Source organism: Conger conger, chromosome 4 (genome assembly GCF_963514075.1).
Source record: "Conger conger chromosome 4, fConCon1.1, whole genome shotgun sequence".
NCBI lineage: Eukaryota > Metazoa > Chordata > Actinopteri > Anguilliformes > Congridae > Conger > Conger conger.
Genome location: NC_083763.1, coordinates 11,135,807 through 11,161,342, shown reverse-complemented (window position 1 = coordinate 11,161,342; position 25,536 = coordinate 11,135,807). Strand labels below are relative to the sequence as shown.

The window sequence follows — 25,536 nt, the reverse complement described above, 5'->3', positions numbered from 1 at the left end:
TTCAGAAAGTATAAGTCCTCCCCAGTATTTTGGCCCAATGATCTATTAGCAGAATTCTAGAACTAATTAGTAAAATCGGCTGGCTGAGTTTCTGGGTGGAAGAAACACAGGGCAGGACTTTTACTTTCTGATGCCTAGACTTTCCACCTCTGGTCAAAAGGCCCATTCACATCAAGAAATAATCTCTCGGCTCTGTCATCTGCATTTTGAATGTGATGCCCTTACCTCTTCACCTGTACCCTTACCTCTTCACCTGTGCCCTTAACTCTTTACCTGTGTCTGTACCTCTCCACCTATTTACCTGTAGCCTTACCTCTTCACCTGTGCCCTTAACTCTTCACCTTTGTCTGTACCTCTCCACCTATTCACCTGTAGCCTTACCTCTTCACCTGTGCCCTTAACTCTTTACCTATTCACCTGTACCCTTACCTCTTCACCTGTGTCTGTACCTCTCTACCTATTCACCTGTAGCCTTACCTATTCACCTGTACCCTTACCTCTTCACCTGTACCCTTAACTCTTTACCTGTAACTCTCCACCTATTCACCTGTAGCCTTACCTATTCACCTGTGCCCTTACCTCTTCACCTGTGTCCTCACATATTCACCTGTGTCTGTACCTCTTCACTTGTGTCCGTACCTCTTCACCTGTGCCCGTACCTCTTCACCTGTGCCCTTACCTCTTCACCTGTGTCCTCACATATTCACCTGTGTCTGTACCTCTTCACCTGTGTCTGTACCTCTTCACCTGTGTCCGTACCTCTTCACCTGTGCCCGTACCTATTCACCTGTGCCCTTACCTCTTCACCTGTGTCCTCACATATTCACCTGTGCTCTTACCTCTTTACCTGTGCCCTTACCTCTTCACCTGTGCCCTTACCTATTCACAGGTACAATGTGAGCCAGCTGGAGGAGTGGCTGCGTAGCCGCGGGCTGCAGGCAGGGGGCGCCGTTGCCACTTTAGAGCCTCTCATCCAGGCCACCCAGCTGTTGCAAGTCAGCAAAAAGTCTGCGGCAGACGCACAGGCCCTCGTCCGCACGTGCACTGCCCTCTCCAGCCAGCAGGTGGGGCAACATCATATCGTTTCAGCTAATTTCTGTTCAGGAAACAAAAAGCACAAAACTTCACCTGCTGTTGCAAACTTCTGTTGCAGATTGTGAAGATTCTGGGACTCTACACGCCGGACAGTGACCTCGAGGAGAGGGTGACCCTCAATTTCATCCGCATCGTGCAGGTGGGTAAACACAGGCACACTTTTCTTAATGTTTGGATAGAATTTCTAAGTGCGGTCAATCTTATCCAAAAAAAGCTAATCAATCCTGGACGAGCCCCCAAATGTTTCTAGACTCAGGGCAGTGCAACCTTGAGGGAGACCACATTCTACTGAATGAATTCAAATTAAATTGACCTCATCCCTGTCTGCCACTGTCTCCCTGATTTCCCAGTTGTTTCTACACGTCAGTCATCATCTTGACTTTGCTTACCGATTCGTGGTGGTCGCTACTGTTGCCATGGTGATGCGTTTTTCTCCACAGGGACTTCTGAAGGAGCGCTCTGAGGGTCAGACTCGCCAGCTACTCCTGGACGTGCGACGCGTGTTCCCCGTCACCTTCCCTCACCTGCCCCCCCCTGCTCTGCGAGCGGACCAGCTGGATATCCCAGAGTTCCTCAAGATTTCTTTCCTACGCAGAGTCTGAGTCGAATTTCACGATTTTGGGGCGGTTCGTTTAGCGGACGCTTTTAGCTGAGGCAACTTACGGAAGTTGAAAAATTGAAGTGACTGTATCATGCAGTAATTCCCTTTTTATTTTGGCTGGATTTTCTCAAGTTTGTGCGATGGCTCAACTTCCCTATTCTGACTTCACAGCACTGGTCAGTAATGTTAGCATTAGCATTAGCCATGTTTGGAGTGTGCACTTTCCTAGTGATGACTGCCTGGGACTGCAAGCAATTGAAGTATTTACATTTCATATTAAATATTAAGTATCTGTAGTAAGATTGCTGCAGATGTTCAGTCCCATAATATCTAGTAAAAGAAATGTGTTGGGTTTAGCAGTGGCTGATTCTGTTCAGGAAGAAAGTACCCTATTTTTGGAGATATGAGACTGAATGAATGTCCACTTGATTTACTTTTCCTCATAGCGCCAATCATTGTCATTATTTCTTAACTGTTCTTCATAGTGTTGTACTGTGTATATGAGACATGGTGCAGACAGTTTACCAACAGAGATGATCTTGTGTATTTTATATACCAAATGGATCCGTTTACAGAATGCTGGAAATACAGTGAGCTCCGTAATGTTTGGGACAAAGACAATTTTGTATTGATTTGGCTCTGTGCTCCAAAATTTTGGATTTGCAATCAAACAATTCACATGTAGTTAAAGTGCACATTCCCAGCATTTATTAAAGGGTATTTTTGGTTCCTACATGTAGAGATTACAACATTTTTTATATGTATCGAGTACAATTATACAGTTCTAATTATGGAGTACAGAGCCAAACCAAGAAAAGACAAATGTCTTCATCCCAAACATTATGGAGTTCCTTGCTTCTGAAAGTATGCAACATTACAATAATGCCATGGAGCACACATGGAACACAACAATGAATGTTTATTGTTTGAGTATTATTTGAAATGAGTTCTGAGAAGACGAAACTGTAATAGCAGGAGTGACGTTTTTAAAACTCTTTATTTGGAAGCAGATACACAGCGATGCTCCCCTCCCTCCACCTCCGTCCCCAATAAGAACAACTATAATAAAAAAAATTATAAACATCTTTCGTATAAAAAAATTCTCTCATGCGATACCTTGTACCACTACACATCAGTAATACATATTTATATATTCACAAGCCTTTTGAAAAATAGAAAATAAATTAAGTTACTCGAATATTAACATAAAAAAATAAAACTGAAAATAAGACAACGGTTGGCAAGTAACATCAAAAAGACACGTGCTGGCACAAGAAAGGTGTTTCCCCCATCATGCACTTCATCCTATTTACAGTGTGGGCATCCCTGTTTGTCTACATGGTAGCGTGTTGTTAGTCATAATGTGCTTTTAAAAAATTGTGCTTCCGTGTGTGTTTTCATGGTCCCGTGCCATTTTGTGTGTGCGAGTGTGTGAGTGTGTGTGTGTGCGTGTGTGGTGTGATCTCAACACCCGCAGTTACTGCAGGCCTAGTGCGGAGGGGTTTCCGGGGAGGAGTTATCGGTAACTCGTTGTCAACGGCGTCAACAGTGCCACGCCCGCTACAGCTACTTCCAACAGTCGGTAACAGTCGCTGAGACTAACGCCGCCCTCCCGGTCAGTGTGTGGAAGAGGGTGCGTGCACAACCATCACAAGACCACCGACCTCTGAGCAGCAAACGTCTGCCGAATCAGGTGAGGCTCAGCAGAAACAGAAACGGCTCAAGCTAGGTTTTTGAAAGAGCTGGTCGCTGGTTGACCGTTTCGGACCAGCTCCCAACTTGACATGGCTCAACCCGCTCAAGCTATGTTTTGAAAGAGCTGGTCGCTGGTTGACCAGCTCATAACCAGCAAGACCGACTTCATGACCAGCTTGGCCACGCCGGTTGACCAGCTCATACTCAGCTAGACCAGCGTATGACCAGCTTGACAAGCTCAATTTTCAAGCTGGCATAGCTGGATTTTATAGGGTGGATTTTCAATGGTTGCAGTCAGAACCCGTATAACTGCGCCGGCTATGCTAAATAGGTTCGCGGTAAAACTGTGTTCTTCACGCGCGACGCTGCTCTCTAACTGCAGCTCAGGAATCTGGCCCGTTTAGAAACAGAAACCACACGACTCCACCACGCACATAGTTTTTTTTTTTTTTTTTTTTGTCTTTTGTGCTGATATTAATATTTCACATTGTAAACATTTCAGGACTGTTCAAAACAGACTGTTCTATTCAGCTAAGTTTCATATAGTAACAAATGCATAGAATTAGGTTGCAGATTAATTCAAAGGGTGGAGAGCGAACATGGCGTTTTGCGGAAGGATTGATTGTTCCACCTCCGGTTCTCACAGATGAATCCAGACATCGGCTGGCCAATGAGCACTGAAAATCCTAACGGCTTCACAGAGACAAGCTCCAGTCTCTACGAACCCGTGAAGCTCAGCCGCCCTCAGTTTAGCCTTTATTTTGAATTCAATCTGGATTGAGATCCTGGAGGATTCAGTTGATCAAAGCGCAAGACATGAAGAGGGAGATGGAGATTAGTCGTAGTATTAAAGATTAGTAATATAGGTCTTAATATAAGCCAGTTGTATTAACAGATCCAGTGTTCAACTGGCAGCCTGTAGTTAGCGAAACACACACTTAGTAGCTTGACAATGAGATTTACAGTTACTGAAAGCTGCATCCCACTCAGTGTGAAAATAAGGGGTACGCAAGTCAGATTACTTGGTCTGAATGTCACACTGGTGGGGTGTGAGTTGGGGGGTGGGGTGGGGGGTGGGGGGGGTTATCTATGATTGATGTCTAGTTTGCAGCCGTGATGCCATGTGTGCATTGTGAACATTTACACAAAAAAAAAAGTATAAAAATCATATACAATACAATATGCACATCACCCTTAACTCTGCTCACAAGTGTCCACGAAAAAAATCAAACATGAAATGCGAATGGCACCAGTGCAGCTGCAAAGCTAAAGTGAACACAAGTGCTATCCATGGCACGTCAGCTCATGTACTCATGAGCGGTCCTTCGCCAGGCGTCTATCGGCGACGGCGCTGGACTGTGCTTCGTAGGGTTGGAGGATAGCGGCTGCCTCTCGGACAGGAGGGCTAAAACGGTAGCGTAGCCCTTTAACGTGAGGCGTTTCGCGTTCCAGTCCTGGAGGAGTTAGCCTCGGTGTCCCAGCCGGGAGCAGACGGGGCGGTGGTCTACCCGTTTTTTCGAGCCCGGCGGAGGCCCACTTTGTGCTTTCCCAGGGTAGCAGAGCGGAGGAGGTGGAGGAGGAAATGGGGGTCTTGCGGCGGAAGTCGCTTGAGGTTCCTGTAACGACTTCTTCGAACCGAGCCTAGAGGTGGACGTCGGCAATGCTGCGAGACCTTGTGGGTGTCTCTGGAGCGGGAGGGGTTGAGGGAGGGTTTGGGCAGGAGGAGTAGCCCCTATCGAGGGGTAGCCCCAAACCGGGAGTGGCCCCAGGAGTGGCCCCAAACTGTAGGGCTTGCAGTGGAATGTGTTTGTCTCAACAAGCAAACAAAGTTCACTATTAACATCCCCCAAGTTAAAGACACTTAGGCAGTTCTCATAATAACAAAATAAATAGGTTAGTCATTGCACTACTGTGTATTCTCCTTTAAAGGCAATATACATATCTTTTATATATGGTGAAAACGGGGTTCAATCTACTAGTCCACATGAAATTAATCACAGTGCTAGAAGGCTTGATTTCCGCATGCAGGGCATATTATATACAAGGGGAACCACTGACACAGGCAGACCAATGGAATTAGAGGGGGACTATATAAACTATATGAACCTACGGAGATGAAGGAAAGTGAGTTCTCAAACACAGAGGGAGGCTCACTCTCACAATCTCACATCTACCAAAAAAAACCTCAAGTGCAAAGTCTTCTCGCTGCTTTTAACGTATGCGTCACTAACAGCAGTGTGCTAATTAGAACGTGCAGATTTCCAAAGACTTTTATTTTTTATTTTTTTAAGAAGGAGGGAGAGACGGCTGTTAAATTCAGACTCAGTTTGCCGGAATCATACCTCTGTGTTCTTATACCCAGTCATATACACCAGTGGTACTCGCATCTGCCCCTTTAAGGTTAGCAGTACTGCTGGTTCATAGTCCAATAACGTCAGTGATTTGGCCAGAGTTTACACTCAACACGTCCGTCATGTTCAAATGATTTGAGGGGAAAGCTGAAAACCAGCAGTACTACCGGTCCGGAGGGCCACATTTGAGAAGCTCTGATATACACGGGGCTCTTTCCAATCAGTTATTTTCCCGCTCCATCTGCCTTTCCCTGCTCCTTCTCTTGCTCCTAGCTCCATCAATCGTGGGAGAAGCGAGAAAAGGAGGTGAATACAGGGGGGAATCGAGTAAATGTGAATTAGGCAAATGGAATGTCCTTGCTCCTTCAAGCGTCACTTCGAAGCCACGTCGGTTACAGACGTGGCATACGCGTGGAAGATGGGGAGAGGTGGATCCACAGGTTGATCATTCTCACGCAATTCTGAAAAAATACTTCCGCGAAGGGTACGCTCATGTTTTCTTGCTCAAGTCAACCTCGGGAGCATCCTAACTTGGCTTCTGGCTCTAAGAAGGCACATTTAGCGGATCAGAAAGATGGTGGACCTCAATCGATTTCCGGGTCAGGAAAAGAACGTAAAAGGTGAAAAATAAACAATTGGAAAGAGCCCACAGTCTCAGTCTCTTGGTTTTTGAGATTGGCCCAACAGAGGTATTTTTCCAGGTATTTTTACCAACTTGGTTTTTTGCCGGACAGGAGGAGAGGGAGAGGGTGAACGAAGCGGAACAACAGAACTTCTAACCCTGTGAACACAGACATACCCTGACGAAGTTCTGCAATAATTTTTCACTAAAGAGAGAGGGAATGTTGGAAGGAGAGAGCTTCTTTCTCTAAACTGCACGCTGTTATTCTGCCCCTCATAGATAAATACACTCTACTCTTTTTTTGCTTTTGATCATTGGTTTTCCAAAAAATGTTTCTTACGTGAAAATAAATCACATGTAACTACAAAACGTAGTAAATATAAGTTTGACTCTGGCTGTTTGTTTAGAGTGTGTATCTGTTTCAGTGTAATGTGGCTTCTGTGTGGTTATCTCACTCAACACGTAGTGAGGACACTGCTGGAGCGGTGGACAGGGTCTGTCCCTTATAAGGACACCATAGGTAGTAAGACAGGGCAGTGTGTGTTCGTGTGTTTCCAGTTTCAGTCAGAGGAAGGGAGATTGGTGTACGGCAGGCTGGGCAATACACCCGAGTGTGTTGCCGTGTCCTCAGCAGTCATTTCTGTGTGTACCTGGTTGGTTGAACACGTATGTGTGTGTATGTGTCAGTGCAAAGGAGCAAGTGACCTCAGAGAAAGAGAGAGAGAGAGTGAGGGAGAGATAGAGAGAGAGAGAGAGAGAGAGAGGGCAGTGTCGAGGGTAGTTTGGGGCCCCGTCCCTGAGAGCGGGCCTTAGCTGCCCCTGCCCTCCTCGGCCGAGCGCTGGTCGGACTTGAGCTTGACGAACTCCTTGGCCACGTCGTCGTTGTTGCGCTGGGACAGGATGCGCAGCACGGTCAGGCCCGTCTCGTCCATGTGGATCCTCCTGCCCAGCGGCAGCCAGCAGGCCACGCTGCCCCGGGCCGCCACGTCCTTCAGCTGCAGCACCGCCATGCCCACCGTGCGGTCCTCCCGGGCGAAGCAGTAGTCCTTCACGCACACCTGCAGCTCGTAGCACTCTGGCCCCGCCTCGCTGCTCAGGGTGCTGGGGGGGGGAGAGAGACCGATACACGGCTGCTTTATCTGCGTTCATCCTGGAGCCCCGAGGGGGCTTCACACCACGAAACCAACCTTTAACCCTCTAACCTTTAACCTTTTAACCCTTTAACCCTTTGTTGAGTAGGCTCTATGTAATGCTTCTCAAAATGTTCTAAGTGTTCTGGATCGCCAGCAGTGATTGTTTCATTAGCATTAGAATGTTCACTTTAGAACACTCTCCACACATATTTCTGATATTTAGATATAGGGTTTAAAATTTTAACGTGTTTGGTGTTCGAGTTACATATGTAAATATGTTCTTCTTATCTTAAGTGTCAGTGATATAAATGGAGCACAGAGAGTTTACTTGAGTTTTACCAAGGGAACTTTTACAAAGTTTTAACAAGGCTGTCTGTGAGAAAAAGGTATTGACCCATTTTCTGCTAGGATGAATCGGGTGTGCTGAAAGTTAAAAGAGGTACCTTTGGGTATTTTGCTCAATAGAGGCAACAAACCACAAATGGAGAACAAACTATACCCTATAATTTCTCTTTCTCTTGTTCTCAACTCATCAGTAATTATGGACTATTTTGCAGGCGAAGCTTGTTAGGCTAAACGGCCTGTAATTCTGAGAAATGGTCTGATGCCATATATAAGGATGCTGTAATTATATGGAATAGAATTGGGAGAGACACAGGTGTTGCAGTGATCTCTAAGCATCTTTCATAGTTATTACATCGACAGTGCATATCACGAATGCTGGAACGTAAAGAGAAAATCAGCCGTTCGGTGCCAGACTCACAAAGCGAAGGTTTCATTGTACTTGGGGGCCCAGCTGTTATTCTTCGACTTGGTGGCAAACTTCCTCTTCTTGTCACTGAGGTGCGGTCCAATGATGAAGACCTCGACGAAGGGCCTGAATATCCCGGACGTCTGCCACCGCAGGTCATTGGCCGCCACCACTGAGGTTGGGGAGGGGACGGCGGTAGATGTCAATCAACATTTTACATTTAAGTATTTAGCGCGTGTTCTTAAGGCCGGATTACAGCTCCGCGATGTATGCAATCCCAAGCCTCAGCGACGGGCACAACGATGACTGTGCCCGCAACCAATCGTCCATCGCGCTAACGCAGCGCTGTTCAACTCCACGTCCTGCGGGCCGCGGTGTCTTCGCAGGCGTTTGCTCATATCGTGTGCTACACCACCTCATTTCACCAATGATTTTACCCGCTTGGTTCTGATAATGAGTTAATAAGTGAAACTAGGTGTTGTAGCAACACGGTTGAAGCAAACGCCTCCAGACACTGCGGCCCCTCAGGACGTGGAGTTGAGTAGAACTGCTCAAATGTAATCCAAAAATCATTGTGACCGACTATCAAATTTGATGATGGCCAGATGCAACGTTCAAGACTGTAAACTAGTCTTTATCCAGGGTGCCTTACAAGGGCCCATACACAATGGCGCTTCAAGCAAAGGCAAAGCACATTTTGGAAGGACACGGACACAGCCAGGTGGCATCCCGCTACTGAAATGTATCCTCCTTTCCTCCGGAAACGTCCGCAGCGTGAGCCCGACTCACCCTTCACCGTGACCTTGTGCTCGCCCGTGTTGGGATGGGTGAAGATCTCCACATGGATGGACACCTCTCCCACAGCATCGTCCACCCCCGAACCTGGGACAAGACCGACGGAGAAGAACACAGTCAGACGTCCGTGCCGGGGAAGCGTTATCGCTGATATCGACAAACTCTCAGCCAATCAGGATGCCTAGTGTCCGTCGCCGTCCTTACAAAAGGCAACACGAATGAAAACTTATGTAGCTTACGCTAAAGCAAGTCTGCCATTGAGGAAAAAAAGTCAGACAGTACTGCCAGAGACAGTGGGAGATTATAGTGTATGATTCACTGTGTAAGGCAGGAGGGAACTCAGACAAGGCATCCTGAGCTGTAGTTAGTCATCGAACAGGGTAATACAGCGGTCACAGCTATGAGTGGGGTGATTTGGGAACGACTTCCTGGCCTGATGTTCATGGCTCTTGCCAAATATTTTCACGGACACATAATTCTTTTCTGGAAAATAAATTGCTGTTTTTTAGCGTTTCAAGGGACACCAATATCCATTGCTAGTCCCCCTATTGCCTTACCAAATACTGACATGTAACTTTTTCAGTGTTATAATTTGAAGCTCATTCCCAAATATTGATATTATCTGCAGGACTGGGACGGGTTTGGTTACTCCCAAACCATAGCTGCACATTGACCCAGCAGGTCAGCGGAGCACTCGCTGGATGGCGGAGCGCGGGATGGAGTAAACGGGGAGAGAGAGGTGCTATGGATCGTTTGACATGGATGCCTGAAGGGTTCTCCTTCTCTGTCCTGTGGTTCAGTCGAGCAGGCAGGATCACAAAAAAAAAAAAAAAAAAGAAGAAAAAAAATTACACATGCTGAAATGTATCCGGTCAGAACCAGTTCTGGGTCCCCTTTGCCCAGAGCGAGCATGAGGAGCGGTCAGCACCTGGACCGGTACCTTTTCGGCCCACCAGAACCTTTGCAGAACCTCTGGTGAGAGTTGTAGCACTTGATAGGTGGGGGAAAATAAACCCATCCAGATCACAGGATGCACGTAAATGAAGAGTATTCCATCCATCCATTCTCTAACCCACTTACTTGACAGGGGTGCTGGAGCCTATCCCAGCATGCATTGGGGCGAGAGGCAGGAATACACCCAGGAGAGGTCGCCAATCCATCGCAGGGCATCACAGGACACCATTCACTCACACTCATGCTTACGGGCAATTTCGAGTCCTATTTAGGACCTTCTTGCTGTGAGATGAAAGTGCTACCCACTGCACCTCCACACAGAGGGTGAGAGAGAGATACTACACAAATTTCTGTAGTATCTCTCACCCTCAGCACTACGAGGTTCCACACAGGTTCATTGGGACCGAAAAATGGTCCAGGGCGTCGGCTCCATGCTGCTACTTTTGGGGGGGGGGGCAGAGGAAGGCATGCGGTGTAAGCCCAGCAGGGGCTCCATTCAAAATGGCGGCTTAGTTTGTCTGGGGGGGGATTGGGCTGTCAGTGGGGGATGGGTTGATATGAGGATTCTGGGACGACCAGTGTAGAATGTGAGGCGCACACAGCACGGCTCCCTCCGGCCAGCTTCAGCCACTACTCGGCCTCGCCTCTAAACATACGCGATTAGCATGTTCTAACTGAACATTCTAATGCTGATGTAACAATCACGACTTCTAATTAAAAGCAACGGAGTTCCAGAACACTTTCTGGAAAACACTCTCTAGCAACTCTCTAGAATTCCACTAAATGTACTCTTCAAATCAAAGGGGGGGGGGGGTAAAGAGTCGTTCTTTGCAGCCGCCTTAATCCATCAGCACGGACCGCCGTGCATTCCCTCACGTTTCCGAACGGAGCGGTCGTCGGTCTGCCGAGTCCGCAGCGGAACGGCCTGCCGAGGCGAGCGGTGCCCGGGGGCGGCGGGAGAACTCGGGCGCGCGGGACGGCGGCGCGTGTCCGCGTGTGCGTCAGCAGCTGGGAGACGGGCCGGGATGAATAATGCGCCTGTCGGAGGGTGCGGCCTCAGCAGCAGCTCTGCAGGCAGCGGGAGGACGGCCGCCTGGGCTTCAAATTAAACCGACTCCCGGGAGAGACTAATGACCGCGCCGGCGGGGCCTCTGACGTCAAACCGCCGAAAGGCGACTTTCGCTGACGAGCGGATACAGCCGGCCAAACCGACAGACGTCAGGTTTCTCTTTTTGGAGGGTGGCCCGTTTGCTGGGGCAGGACTCCTGGGAGTGCAAATGTCCGGTCGGTCAACGAAATAATGTTCTTGTACAATCAGTCATCGCTCCACTTAAACGGTTGCTTATATCTGACAATAGCAAACCAGGTTACATTCACATCATATCAAATTTTACCACTGTGCTTTCGTATACACTATAATTACATCTGGTCTGCTATCTTCCTTGATCCACGTAAAAGCAGCATTAGGCTGATTGTAAACATGTTTCACTAAACATGTTTACTTCAACTAGTCCACTGTAATTTCTGAATCAGTGGGCATCAGTGCAGCAGCTGGGAGGTATAGTGATGTTGGCGAATCAGAGGGCTGATTTAGAGTGACAAGGATGACAGCACCTGACCCTGAGGACATAGCTGATTGGACAGTTCTGCCAGTGCCTTGTCACCTCTACTCACTGCTGTACAGAGAGGGATTTGGTTGTGCTGGTGGTGCCCTGCTCTGGGGGGTATGTGTGCAGGAGGGTGGGGATTGGGATTGGGGGGGCAGTCCAGAACAAAAAGCCCCTCCAGACAAACTGCGCCAGCCAAAATGATCATCACTCCAACATTCAGTGAATCCAGGCAAAATGAAATCTCTGCTTCAAAGACCTTGCAAGAAACAGATTGGGATCCTATGTCCATAAGGGATTCAGATTGAACCACTCTCATTGACCATCAGTCAATGACTCACTCACGCACTCACTCAAGCAATCAATCACTCACTCACCCAATCACTCACCGATTCACTCACTCACTGTCTTAATCGCCCACTCACTCACTCACCTAATCACCAAATCACTTTCTCACTCACTCACTCACTCACTCACCCACAGGATCACACACACACACACATACACACACAGGAGTTGAGAACACACAGGTGTTATGAGGACATTCCTCCAAATGACACATGCATAGAGTCATCACTGCATGTGTCCCCACAAAGTGCCGTTCCTGTGTTTCAATACACACATATGAGGGCCCCATGAAGCCACCGACACACACACACACACACACACACACTCCCACATACACGCACACACATTCAGCATGTTCACATCAGGCTTTTTTCAAGTGCCTGTGTGTGTGCATATGTGCACAGGGCAGGCCTGCGGGCACTTGTGGGGTGTTGGGGTGGGGGGGGGGGGGGTGGTGAAGGGGGAGTTCTGGTCAGTTTCTGGAAGCCTGGTCTGTCAGGACCTAGGCCTCATGCACACGTACCCTTCTCTGGGTACACATCCTCGCTATGCGTGTACCGCGCCCCCTTCCCTCCGTGAACTAGCGGAGAGACAGGGGGAGGGTGGAGGAAGGTGAGAGAGAGAGAAGGAGAGAAAGAGAGAGAGAGAGGAAAAAATAGACAAAAAGAGTGAGAGTAGAAAAAGAGAGAGAGAGCGCGAGACAGCAGCAGTCTGGAGGCCGTCTCTGATCCTCCCGGCTGTTCCCTGAAAGCCCTCGGTTCTCGCCGCGGTAATAGCCCGTCCGCGGCGTGGCTGCGCGCGGCTGCTGTCACACGTTCGTTCGTCGTGACCCCGTTAATCCCTCGCTCAACACATTCCTCCCCGGCTGCAGCTGCCGCTCGAACCGGAAAAATAATTTTTTTGCCGAATGTCTCGCGGTTTATTTAATTACATTTCAGATCGGGATTTCTGAGCAAGTCATTAAAGCCGCGTCTGCCTTAGGACGGCTGGGAGATGTTCGACTCGTCGGCGGGGGAGAAAAGAAAAGGCGATCGGTTCTCGCTATCTTATGAAACATTCCGCTACGGCTTTAAACAAAAAGTCTAAATCTTTCAGGGGAAATACGGTGCGAATCAAGTGCTTCTGCTCTATAAACAAAACAAAAACATTCGAATAAATGAAAGCACTGTCGCCGAGTGAAGGAAAAGGAGGAAAAGGTTTAGATCATTATCACGGAAACACGACTCAGAAAACCATAGCGAGCACCCCCCCCCCCCCCCCCCCCCCCCGCCCACACCCACACCGCAGAATCAGAAAGAAGGCAACATCAATAACTGACAGACGAAGATAAATTCGCGAAAAATTGAGAGGGTGGACACAGAGAGACGGAGGGGCAGCAGGGGGAGCTCACCCTGTGCATTCTGGGACTGCACAAAGGTCCTGATGAGCTTGTCGGTGGCCTGGGTGTAGAGGGAGAGGGCGTAGTGGAGCGACTGCAGGTCAGGGCTCTTCTCCAGGAAGGTCTTCTTCAGCCCCACCCCTCCCGCGTGGAAGTATTGCTGTGGAGGAAAGAGGCGAGTGGTTAATGTGGATGAGACCATGAGACCCCCCCCCCCCCCCCCCCAAATCCCCCAACCCCCCCGACACTGCGGTCCAAGCTTATTACACGCATTCACCGGTCAGCAAAAAAGTTGAGACTTTACTTCCTCACTCTAAATCGCCAAAAAAAAAAAACACTTTACGGAACATGTCAAACATGTCAAAACAAGTCCCAGTCTCGGTTTTTCATCCTCATTTCACAAACGTTGGCAAAAAGAAAATTCAGATGGAAGAACAGCAAGAAAACACTTTTACTTATGAAGAAAAAACCTAGCCCCCTGGAGAAAGTTGAAAGGAAAAGGCACTGGGCAGCGTATTATATTGCTCTACACTCATTCAACAGACATTCTGATCCACAAGTTATACTGTGGGGGCACACAAGTGCATTCACCTGATCTCTATAAGCAATAGTGCCAGACGTGGCTAATAACGCTCCCATACCATCGGAACGTTGTAAAGAAAATGTAATCCTCGCTTTCGCTGGTGACATTAATAAGGGAAGCCGGAGCCTGTATCACAAAGTAGGATTATGGAGTTAACTGGATAACGGCACTGAGTAAAACCTGGAACCCTCCCAAATCTGAAGTAAAAGGAGCTGTTCGTACTCCGTGCTGTTATCCAGCTAACTCAGTAACCCTGCTTCATGTTACCGGCCCCTAGTTTCCTGTCGTTTCAGTTTTGTGCGTCCCTAAAGCACTAACTCAAGCCAACTAAGAACTGAAACACAGATCCTGAACGCGTACAGATAACATCCAGGACACGACGCGAGACGGGGACCCTGGGGGTTACCTTGATGGTGTCGAGAGCCAGCTCCACCACCGCACACTGCTTGGGAGAGAGCGCCTTGGCCTCCTCGCGGACCATGTGCTCCTGAGAAAGAGAGGGGAGTGAGTCCGTCACGGGCCTGACCCCTTAACTTCATACCCAGAGAACTAAGAACCTGGACCCCTTACCTTCATACCCTGAGAACTACAGAACCTGGACCCCTTACCTTCATACCCTGAGAACTAAGAACCTGGGCCCCTTTACTTTATACCCTGAGAACCAGAGAACAGGGACCCCTTTACTTTATACCCTGAGAACCAGAGAACCTGGACCCCTTTACTTTATACCCTGAGAACCAGAGAACCTGGACCCCTTTACTTTATACCCTGAGAACCAGAGAACCTGGACCCCTTTACTTTATACCCTGAGAACCAGAGAACCTGGACCCCTTTACTTCACACCCTGAGAACCAGAGAACCTGGACCCCTTTACTTTATACCCTGAGAACCAGAGAACCTGGACCCCTTTACTTTATACCCTGAGAACCAGAGAACCTGGACCCCTTTACTTTATACCCTGAGAACCAGAGAACCTGGACCCCTTTACTTTATACCCTGAGAACCAGAGAACCTGGACCCCTTTACTTTATACCCTGAGAACCAGAGAACCTGGACCCCTTTACTTTATACCCTGAGAACCAGAGAACCTGGACCCCTTTACTTTATACCTTGAGGGAACCTGACCCCCAGTTTCCCTTTGAAGAGTACGTTTTTTTGATGTGAGGCTTCAACAGTAGGGATTTTAATTACATTTATTGAATTACATTTAATGACATTTATTTTCACTTTCTTGAATGGGACTTGTTTGTGTAAGTTCTTAAAATTCATTTGAACATAATTTTTTCACACAGCATATTGGTTGGGAAAAAAGCTGGTTAAGAAGACTAATGTAGAGCGGAGTGGATTTCTCTGCAGCGCTGAAGGTAAGCTAGGGGGGGGGGCTTTACCTTGAGCTTGGAAAGCTGGCCCAGCTCCTTGGCAGCATTAAAGATGAGCTGAGTGCCCTGGGGAGGGGGGACAGGGAGTGGAAAGAGAGATAGAAGGAAGGGAGAGACAGAAAGATTATAGTTTTATTATCACTGATCTCTGGCTTACTGTGACATACTAACAGCCACATCACAATCTCAGCCAGAGACTGAGAAATTCAGAGAGTCAGAAACACACACACACGCGTATATACACACACACACACACGTATATACGCACATACATACGGACGAGCACAGACACCCACAGGCGTGCCAGGAAGAGCATCCAGTACACACACACGCACTCACACATAAAGTGAGAAAACACACAACTGCACACGATGCAAAGCACATGAAAAAGATTTTTTAAATCCTCTCATCCTCTCAGCATACACCTCCTCTCTCCTGCTCCCACACATACCACTCTCCTCCAAGCACACGCTCACGCACGCACACGCACACACACGCACACACAGAGCCCCACAGTAAAGACGGGAACACGAAACACCGCAGACAGGAGTGCAGATGACAGTGTGGAAACACACACGCAGACAGAGAGAGAGACAGAGCCAAGAGGTAAAAATCATACAGTGGGGCCCACGGCCGGATGCAGTGGAGCTACGGCGATATATCGCGTATCCATGACGATGAGATACTCAATTAACAGGATATATCACCAAATGTGAGAGGCACTGGGTGCTCAGTGGCACTGCCCTCACCTTTCATTGGCTATAAAATATTATGTGAAAACCAACCAAAGACAATAACAAAATAACCGCCTTTCAGGAAACACCAAAGGAACTATGAAAACGTGTCAATGTTACGTCTGAGTTTACGTTTTGTTTTATGTTTTTCTCACCAACAACAGCCAGTTGTCAGGACTACCGCTAAGTGTCACCGTAGGGTCAGTTACTGTACTTTGTCGTGCGTTTAAATTGTGTGATGTCGCTGAATGATGTGTCTCGAGCTCTCCGGCACAAAACAAAGGCTCCCAAAAAACGCTGAGGGTGGGGGGGTACAGGCTGCTACACAGAGGGAGGGAGGAGGGAGGGGACGGGGGAGGGGGGTCAACGACAAACTAGAGACTTTACACCCTTTGGAAACAAAGCTGATTAACAGTTGCTTCCACCGGTTTGTTTTGACCACGAGTCGAATAACAACAAAGAGGATAGAGACAAAACAAGAGAGGGTGAGCGAGAGAGAGGGAGACAGGACACATTGAGCTGAAGTGTTTTAATTCTTACATCACTGTGACAAGCAAGCTTCACCCTTCCCTGCAAAGAGAGGACAGGTGTTAACATCGCAGGAAGTCTACCAGGGTCTCACTGACTGACTGTCTGCCTGACCAGGGAATGCACCTCTTCGGGTGAGTCTACAGTACATCCCCCCAAGGACAACATCATCCCTCACAATGCCATGTCTTTTACATCATTTAAACTACAAGAGCCATTTTAATTAGTAGAGTCCGGTGAACCTGCTATCTGACCGTACAGCTACCAGAGTTTAACATCCCTGCTGTAAAATCCAACTATGCATAAGCTGGACAACCAGCTGCCAGCTATTTCAAAACCTAGCTTGAGCTGTTTTTTTCAGCAGGGATGGTAACCAATCCCATGCTCGGTGACTATGCTACTTATCTTTGACCAGAAAATTATCTTTAGGATAAATCTTTGGAGGAAGATCTAATAAGGTCTTTCGTATCTTCGGTTGAGACTGAGTTTGAATGAGACTGTGCTTGTGCTTGTGTCCCCCTGCCGGGTTACGCACGCACGCTACAGGGCAGCGGCTTGCATTATGCATGGTATAAAGCGGGAACCAGAAGACGGATGACGCAGTGCTTTCCCGCGCGGGCTGGCGGGCAGCGGGGGCGGGTGGAGGAAAAATCTCATTTCCTGGGTTCCCGTGGGACGAACAACTATGACTGTTCCACCGCATGCAGGGTCTGCAGGGACCCCGGCGATACAGAGGAACCCATCCCGATAAAATATTTATGCTTGAATTAAGGTGGTTATCGGCTTTCCAGGTAAAAGTGCAATACACCCGTACTTTTTAAAACACTTGGATAAGTAAGTTTTTTGGAATGTTTCTGCCAGAATTCTAATTCCATGTTCTAGAACACCTTTGCTTTCATTTACCAGCAGTGACTGTGACATTAGCATTAGAATGTTTGGTGAAAGACAGGGTTACCACTGCACTAAAGTAATATAAACGGTAATCAAAACAGTATAACTGTCTAAATGTAAGATCCAACCTACTGATCTATGATTGCCGGTGTATTTCGCATGTTTATTGCAGGTTTGTGAGTGTTTATACCTCACTGTAATTGTGTGTTTGTGTGTCTTTTGCCTGTGCACCAGTGATAGTGCTCCTTCATGATTTGATAGTTGTATTTGTTGTGTAATTCTTCAAAACCCCATATAGCAGGTGGAAGATTGTGGTATACACATACATACAGCATTTAAAAAAACCCTAGCATTTCAATCTACTTTAAAAAAAAAAAGGTTTCTGAAACAAGAAAACATGGAAACCAAACCAGAACAGAGAGAGAGAGAGAGAAAGAGAGAGACAGAGAGACAGACAGAGAGACAGAGATAGAGAGTGAGAGACAGAGAGAGAGAGAGAGACAGAGAGACAGAGAGACAGAGAGAGAGAGAGACAGAGACAGAGAGAGAGAGAGAGAGAGACAGAGACAGAGAGAGAGAGAGACAGAGAGACAGAGAGAGATAGAGAGAGAGAGAATAGGCCTGTATAAACATCATATATTACAGTGTAACTCAAGTTCAGACGCAAGCAACGATTCCACAAGAGGGGACTCAAACAAGGGTAGAGGGAGGGAGAGGGGAGGAGGAGGGGGGGGGCGCACTACAATATTAAACCACAACGGCAGAGTCACCCAAAGAAGAGTCCCAGGACAAAATGCAAGAGAAGTACAAGGCAACACTGGGAGCCAGAGAGTGCCACTTCCAGAAGAGGAGAGTGCAAGGTAGAGAAACAGAGAGGGGGGAGGGGGGGGGAGGCGGTGGGCCATAGGGGGCGCCAGATTTCGGGGTGGGAGGAGGGGGGAGTTGGGCCTAGTCAGAGTCAGTCAGGAATGCACCATGCTGCTGCTGTGGAGAGAGGGGAGGGGTGCGGATAGAGAGGGGGGGCAAATGGGGGGGGGGGCAGGCCAAAGGATGACATGGAGAGAGCAGAGCTCAGAAACCAAAAAGGAGAGACAGGTGAGAGACAGGGGGAGAAGGTGGGTGGGTGGGGGGGGCAAGGGGGTAAAGTTGTTGTATTTTGCAGCCACACATAGCAAGAAGGACCGACCACCGGCACTGACGGACTGCGGACAGACAGACGCACACAGAGGAGTGCCGTACTTACAATCATCTGTGGAGGCAGAGCGGTGGGAGCGGGGGTGTAATAACCAGAGAGAAGGGTCAAGGGTCAGTGAAGCTGCCAAGAGCCCCACATCAGCATCAACAGAACAGACGAGGCCGCCGGTCTCTGATCAGACTCCGCCCCTTTACTGTCACTATCCGCCCCTGTGGGTCTCAGCCCCCTATCAAACGGCTCTGTGGGAGGGGCTTACCCCGGCGCCGTGGCAACCGGTCTGCCTGTTCCCCTGCCAGTGCCTGCTTGTTGCCACCCCAAAACAAAGAGGACAGGACAGGGGCCCAGTCCAAAAGTAGATTTGAGTCTGCATAGGCACTCTCAGCGCTTGGGTGTGGACTACTGGCAGGGGAACGCGACAGAGCGAAAGCCGTTCTGGCAAGAAAGATTGGGCGGCCATTTTGTATTTCAGTCTATCCTTTTCTCCAGCTCTAAGTGAGGGATATGGGGCTCTTTTTGTCGAAACGAAAAGAAAAACAGATATATCAAAATTAAAATAAATAACAGGCTGGTTTCCCAACCAACAGTCACAGTTCTTCGTGTACCACCCAACACCACCACCGTTCATTAGTGTACATTTGTTCCAAAAGCTCCAGTTGAAAATACTTTAATTAAATCTCACAATATGGCTGATTTGATGAATAGACCCGAAATGGAACCTACTTCAGTAACAGTAACACCTGCTCTGCATTTTGAGATGCGGTGATTGGAAACTGTGACTGACGGATGAGCAAACAGCTTTGAGCCAGGGGGTATAATGACATGATGCACTCCGTTCTCCGCTACCACGGTACTTCATGAAATTTGTTTTTATGAATGAAGGGGGGGGGGGGTGGTGCTGTTTGGGCTTGGGTTGGGAGGGGCGATTGGGCTGTTGGTTTGTTTCTGTGGGCTGGGGAGGGGGGAAAGGGGTGTCGGGTTGTCGTCTGGTCCTCTTCACGGGCTCTGTCCTGGTTCAAAGTGTCGTCGTCATTTTCACACCCTGACAGTGCCAGCGACACTCCCGGTCTTCTTCACAGACTCTACTGCGTCTGTCGGGTTCGTCTTCAACCCCCGCGGAGGTCGGATCAGGTCCTCAAATTAAACTCACAGCGGTGGAGCCTCCTCTTATTTCCTCTGGCACGAGGGAAGGTATCTTAGCACCCAACCATGCAAGACCAGCCTGTTTTTTGTTTTTTTTCCAAGAGATTTTCTTTGGGAAATTCAGCTTGTTAATGAAGACAACCGGTGCACCTTGGATATGTTTTGTGTATTGAGCGTATTGATATGTGTCCAGTGACAGTCATGTGTACGCATGTATGCAAGTGCATGTGTCTGTATGTGTATACATCTGAGTAACTAATGTGGATATGTGTGCGTATGCATGCGTGTTAACCCTGCTGTAAAATCCAGCTAGCTGGTCATAAGGTGGATTAGCTGGGTGTGAGCTGGCCAACAAGGATGGACAAGCTGGTCATAAGGCTGGTCTAGCTACCAACTACCAACTATATCAAAACATAGCTTGAGCTGGGAAAAAACCATGTTGAGCTGAGAGCTGGTCTGAACTGGTCAACCAGCTACCAGCTACCTTCAAAACCTAGCTTGAGCAGTTTGTCTCAGCAGGGAATGCATGTACGTGCGCAGGTGTGTCTGCGTATGCACGTGTGTGTGACGTTATACGTGTGTTTATGTCCGCGTACGCGAAGGAGGAGCGGCGTACTCACCGTCTGGTCGGTCAGGGGCGGCAGGACGATGGTCTTCTCCATGGTGTTCATCACCAGCTTCCACAGCTCCTTCAGAACGCGCTTCAGCACCGTCTTCTCGCAGATCTTGGCGAAGAGCGTGAGGCTAGGAGGAGGAGAGAGATGAGCTGTGCTTCAGCCACACATTGCTGCATAGACAGGGACACTCTACACCCCCGTTCCTCAAAATCACGGTCCTCGAGGGCCCTCGGAAAAACCTTGAGGGAGTCAAGTGTGAAGACAGTCTGGTTCCCAACCCTCTTCCTGGAGATGTACCATACTGTAGGTTTTCGGTCAACCCATAACAAAGCACACCGCATTCGACAGCTCGAGATCAGGTCCGCTAAATTAGGGTTGAAATGAAAACCTACAAAGGACGGTGGATCTACAGGAACAGGGTTGGGAACCACTGCTGTGCGCGGTGTCAGGAGATGAGGTGTGAAACAGCATCACATCACATCACATCACATCAGTGCGAGAGAGTATCTTCGTCTTACTTGCTGTCCAGGAAGTCCATGATGGGCTGCAGGACGTTGTCGGCGTCCTGGGCCACACTGCTGCAGGCGCTGGCTGGCACGTTGCCCGTCCCCTTCACCTGGCTCAGGATGTCCCCCATCTGCTTCACGCACTCCTCTATGTGGGGCTGGAAACTGATACAAAGACACACACATGTCACGATCATATCATGGTGGGGACCTCCAGACAGCACTGCTTCAGACACTCTTCTACGTGGGGCTGGAAACTGAGAGGACACAGATACACACACACACACACACACATCACATAATCATATCAGTGTGGGGACTTCCAGATACCACTGCTTCACACACTCTTGGATGTGGGGCTGGAACCTGGGCAGACACAGATACACACATGTCATATAATCATATCATGGTGGGGACCTCCAGAGAGCACTGCTTCAGACACACCTCTATGTGGGGCTGGAAACTGAGAGGACACAGATACACACACACCACATAATCATATCAGTGTGGGGACTTCCAGATACCACTGCTTCACACACTCCTGTATGTGGGGCTGGAACCTGGGCAGACACAGATACACACGTCACATAATATAATTGTGGGGACATCCAGATAGTAGTGCTTCACACATTCTTCTATGTGGGGCTGGAAACTGAGTGGACACAGATACACACACACACACACACACACATCACATAACCATATCATTGTGGCGACATCCAGATAGTAGTGCTTCACACATTGCTCTTTGTGAGGCTGGAAACAATGCAGAGGAGCTCACATCCGTTCTATGAACCCCCAGACACCCAGGGGTGGGTACACATCTGAAAAATGTCTTTATTCTTTATAAATCTGTGCCACAGCAGAGCAATGTATGCCTCCACCATTTTGATTGTACATTTTTGGGAGTTAATTTTTGATTAAAATGTGGTGTATACCTGCAGACAGTGCGCTCTTTATTTCAGAAACACAGGGTGTCATACATTATTGCACAGTAAGTATAAAATGTTCCACCGAAAGGGCCGGTGGTCTGAAGACTGACTGTGCTCACCTGGTGGCGAAGACCCTGCTCAGGTCATCCAGGACATTGTTGAGCTTCACCTGGAGCTCTTTCAGGATGTCACTGGCCTCCACGTTCAGCTGCAACACAGACACGCACTCACACTGGCAGCCTAGCGACAGCGTCGCACGATGATGACATGATCACAGCATGAGGATGACATCATCACTGCACGCAGTAAAAACCACAGAGGATATTCTGAGCAACATGCTAAGATAATAATGAGTGAGTCTGCATGAGAGTGGAGGAAAGTTAAAAGTCACTCACATCTTTGCCTCCCATTGCCTCGAACATCTTCTCCAGCTGGACTCGCAGCTGCTGAATGTTATTGATCAGGATGCAGGGCTGCCGAGACACAAAGCTGTGTCATGTAGTGCACACAAACATACACACACACATGCAAGCACACACATGCACACACACACACACGCGCACACACGCACACACACACACACAGACACACACGCACACACACACAAGCCCACGCACACATAAAATGCACACACACACACACACACACACATGCGTGTACTCACACATCCTGAAAGGCACATGGACAGACATGTTGGTAGCTACAGCTGACAAGCACCCTGATCTACACATACACAACATCTCGCACTCTCATCAGGGAACCGTTTTCGCTTCTGGAGAAAGAGTCAAGTGGCCAGCAACAATAAACGCAGATTATGTCACAGTCAATCACACAAGAAGCTGATTGGTGCACTGAAATTGCAACTTGACACTGAGGCCAGCTGTATTCTGCACCTCTTCATTCCTCACTTGGCGTAAGGGCGCCCATTCAAAACAAATTAAAACAACCCCTATTCAGGCCGATTTTCCTCTCCTGTTTCCCGCCGCTATAAATAGCGACTTAAGACTCGTTTAACTAATGCAAATTGCCGAGTATTTCAACTGAACAATCGCAGAGAGTTGGAAATTGCCAAAGTCTTTGCGGAGCCAGTCCAGCTATTTCAAAATAACTTCATTCAACAAATTATTTCAACTGAACGATTCAGAGACCTTGAGAGCCAATCAAACAGATGCTGTAACAAAATATAAAAGATGGATCTTTGAGTGGCAGGTCCAATCTTGCTTAAAAGGAGTCGGGGACTCTCACCACTTTCTCCTTGGAGCAGTAATTGGCAAAGTCCTTGGCGATGATGTCAGCGTAGGAAAGCAGCACGTTGCTGATGGTCTGAGGAGAGAGAGGGGAAGGGGCACAAAATGTCGTCTCATCGAAACACTTTCAACAGACTTTCAATGAAAGAGCTGATCACCAAGGACCAATGGCTCTCGCAAAGTAAGATATGTGCCTATTCATTTTGAGCATTAAAACATACAGTTCTTTGTGCTTTCATGTCATTGCGTGCATTTGCCGCGATCCCCAATTTCTATCGCATTAATCGACTATCACACTCTCAGAAATAAACTGACAGTGGAGGTACATTTTTGTTCTTCAATAATCAAATTTCCCGAAAGTCCCGTGAAAGCACAGTAATGTTTTCTTTGGATACAAGTGAGTAAGTATTCCAAGCAAAAAAGGTACAAATTAATTATATATTGCTGGCCAGGGGAGCAATTTTATGTACCTACAGGGTACAGCCCCAGTGACATGCATTTGTACCTTATAAGGCACTTTATTTCTTTATTTCTGAGAGTACACTTAATTTAGTCCATGTTCCATTTTGATATTTTATTTTACGATTTCCGTGGTTTGTGACTATGATTATGATGATTATTATTATTATAGATTTGTAGGTAAGTGGCACCTTTGCGAATCTCTTCATGTAGTGGCCCACGATCTGCGGGTCGGGGCACTCCAGCTTCTTGATGATCTCGAAGCTCTGGTTGAGCTGGGAGAAGACGTCCACCACGGAGCAGGAGAACAGAGCATGCTCGGACGTCTGCTGGAACTGTGGGCAGAGGGAGGGGCCGGGGGGGGGGAGTTTCATAAAAGGGGAAAGAGAGAACGAGCAGCAGGAGGCAAAAATAGAAGAGAGAGAGACTGCGTGGGCTATTTTCAGGCAGACACGGGCAGGTGGAAGATGCTCTCGCCAGCTGTAATTGGGAGGGGGAGACTGTGTCTGCTCCCCTGGGAATGGGTAACTAATGAACCGAGAACAACTCCTGTCTACCCCCCTCTCTCTCTCCCTCTCCCTCCCTCCCTCCCTCCATCTCATTCCCTCTCTTCCTCTCTCTCTCGCTGCCCAGGGTGGCTGAGTGCGTTCCTATTAATTCTCTTCATGCCGTGCATCCTGTTGGTAGGAGTTCGATGTCCCCTTCCTACCTGGGCTCACGTCAGTGGATATGTGCCCATACTGTGTCTGTCTAGTCATCTCCAGTTCTTTAGCCCTTTGAAGAGAAGACTTTTTGGAATGTTTTTTTTTTCCAAAATTCTACGTCTGTAACTCTAGTGAAGAAAGTCTAGTGTTCTAGAACTCTAGCTTTTAATTACCAGTAACGATTGTTACATCAGCATTAGAATGTTAGGTTAAGAACATTCTAATCACGCATTTGTGACCTCACAACCTTAAAGGGTTAAGACTTGTATCCTGCCAGCCTGAGGGTTGTGGTTGAGCTACAACTGTTCACACTGTCTGTGATGAGGAGATGGAGATGGAACTGAGGAGCTGTTATCCTATAATGATATTAAAACTATCCTGAATGAAGGGGGAAAAAAAGCAATTCAGGTTTACCCCATCCTTTTTGTCCCTCTCCAGGGCACCATGCAGAAAGTCTCGCGACACTTCCTCATTTTCATCCAGCCACTGGATGACAAATGGTTCAAACCACCTGTGGAACAGCAGAAAGATGTTTTCCAGACCACGGAGTCTCAAGCGTCAATCACAACCTAATCCAAGACGACATCAAGCGGTACTCAGCCGAGACAAAAGTCATGAGGTACTGACGCGGGGTACTCAGGCACTCGGCTCTTGAAGAAAGGCAGATCCTTGCAGTACTCGTTGTACAGCCATTTCACCTTGAAGTGCAGGTTCATATAATCTGCGCTCTTACACAGACGGTTCTTTTCATGCTCTAAGTGGAGAGAGGAGAAGAAGAAGGCCATAATTAAAGTTCAGTTAGGTCAGCGATCCTCAATCCTGGTCCTGGAGAAATACAGTCTGCTGGGTTTTGTTTCTGCCTTAAAATCAGCAACTGATTCAGACCCAAGCAACCTGGTGACCTGAGTTAGCTGTGTAATCAACTGCTTTATTCATCAATTGCTACTGAAGTGCTGAGTCACAACAAGAGCCAGCAGACCCTGAGGCTCTCCAGGACCAGAATCGAGGACCACTGGGTTCAGTACTTTTCCACATTTTTAAGGAGCTGGTGTCTGACCAGAAGTACTTCCAGAGAGAAGCCTGGAGTTCCCTGCTGTAAAATCCAGCAATGACCAGCTTCACCAAGCTTGTGTAGCTGGATACGAGCTAATCAACCAACATGGTAAAGCATAAGCTGGACTAGCTGGGTATGAGCTGGTCAACCAGCTAGTGCTGGTAGCTTGTCTGAGCTGGTTGCTGGTCATTTCAAAACATAGCTTGAGCTCGTCAAACTATGTCAAGCTAGGAGGTG

General features: G+C 48.1%; 2 protein-coding genes across 2 annotated transcripts in view; one reads left to right on the top strand and one right to left on the bottom strand.

Annotated features, from left to right (window-relative positions):
- si:dkey-110c1.10 (unconventional myosin-Vb) overlaps window positions 1–2,798 on the top strand; it is a 29,097-nt gene extending 26,299 nt beyond the window's left edge. Inside the window, exons 33-35 of the mRNA XM_061237839.1 lie at window positions 890–1,064; window positions 1,154–1,234; window positions 1,536–2,798. Of these exons, the coding sequence (XP_061093823.1) occupies window positions 890–1,064; window positions 1,154–1,234; window positions 1,536–1,697 (418 nt within the window). The 3' untranslated portion in view covers window positions 1,698–2,798. The remainder of the gene's footprint in view (window positions 1–889; window positions 1,065–1,153; window positions 1,235–1,535) is intronic.
- Window positions 2,799–4,479: 1,681 nt separating this feature from the next.
- Window positions 4,480–25,536, bottom strand: part of unc13a (unc-13 homolog A (C. elegans)) — a 63,964-nt gene continuing 42,907 nt past the window's right edge. The window contains exons 27-40 of the mRNA XM_061237838.1: window positions 24,873–24,999; window positions 24,660–24,756; window positions 23,733–23,876; window positions 23,075–23,158; window positions 22,231–22,308; window positions 21,955–22,043; window positions 20,916–21,068; window positions 20,401–20,524; window positions 15,302–15,358; window positions 14,320–14,400; window positions 13,343–13,490; window positions 9,038–9,130; window positions 8,261–8,420; window positions 4,480–7,465 (exon numbers count right to left, since the gene is read on the bottom strand). Coding sequence (XP_061093822.1) covers window positions 7,174–7,465; window positions 8,261–8,420; window positions 9,038–9,130; window positions 13,343–13,490; window positions 14,320–14,400; window positions 15,302–15,358; window positions 20,401–20,524; window positions 20,916–21,068; window positions 21,955–22,043; window positions 22,231–22,308; window positions 23,075–23,158; window positions 23,733–23,876; window positions 24,660–24,756; window positions 24,873–24,999 — 1,727 coding nt within the window. The 3' untranslated portion in view covers window positions 4,480–7,173. The remainder of the gene's footprint in view (window positions 7,466–8,260; window positions 8,421–9,037; window positions 9,131–13,342; window positions 13,491–14,319; window positions 14,401–15,301; window positions 15,359–20,400; window positions 20,525–20,915; window positions 21,069–21,954; window positions 22,044–22,230; window positions 22,309–23,074; window positions 23,159–23,732; window positions 23,877–24,659; window positions 24,757–24,872; window positions 25,000–25,536) is intronic.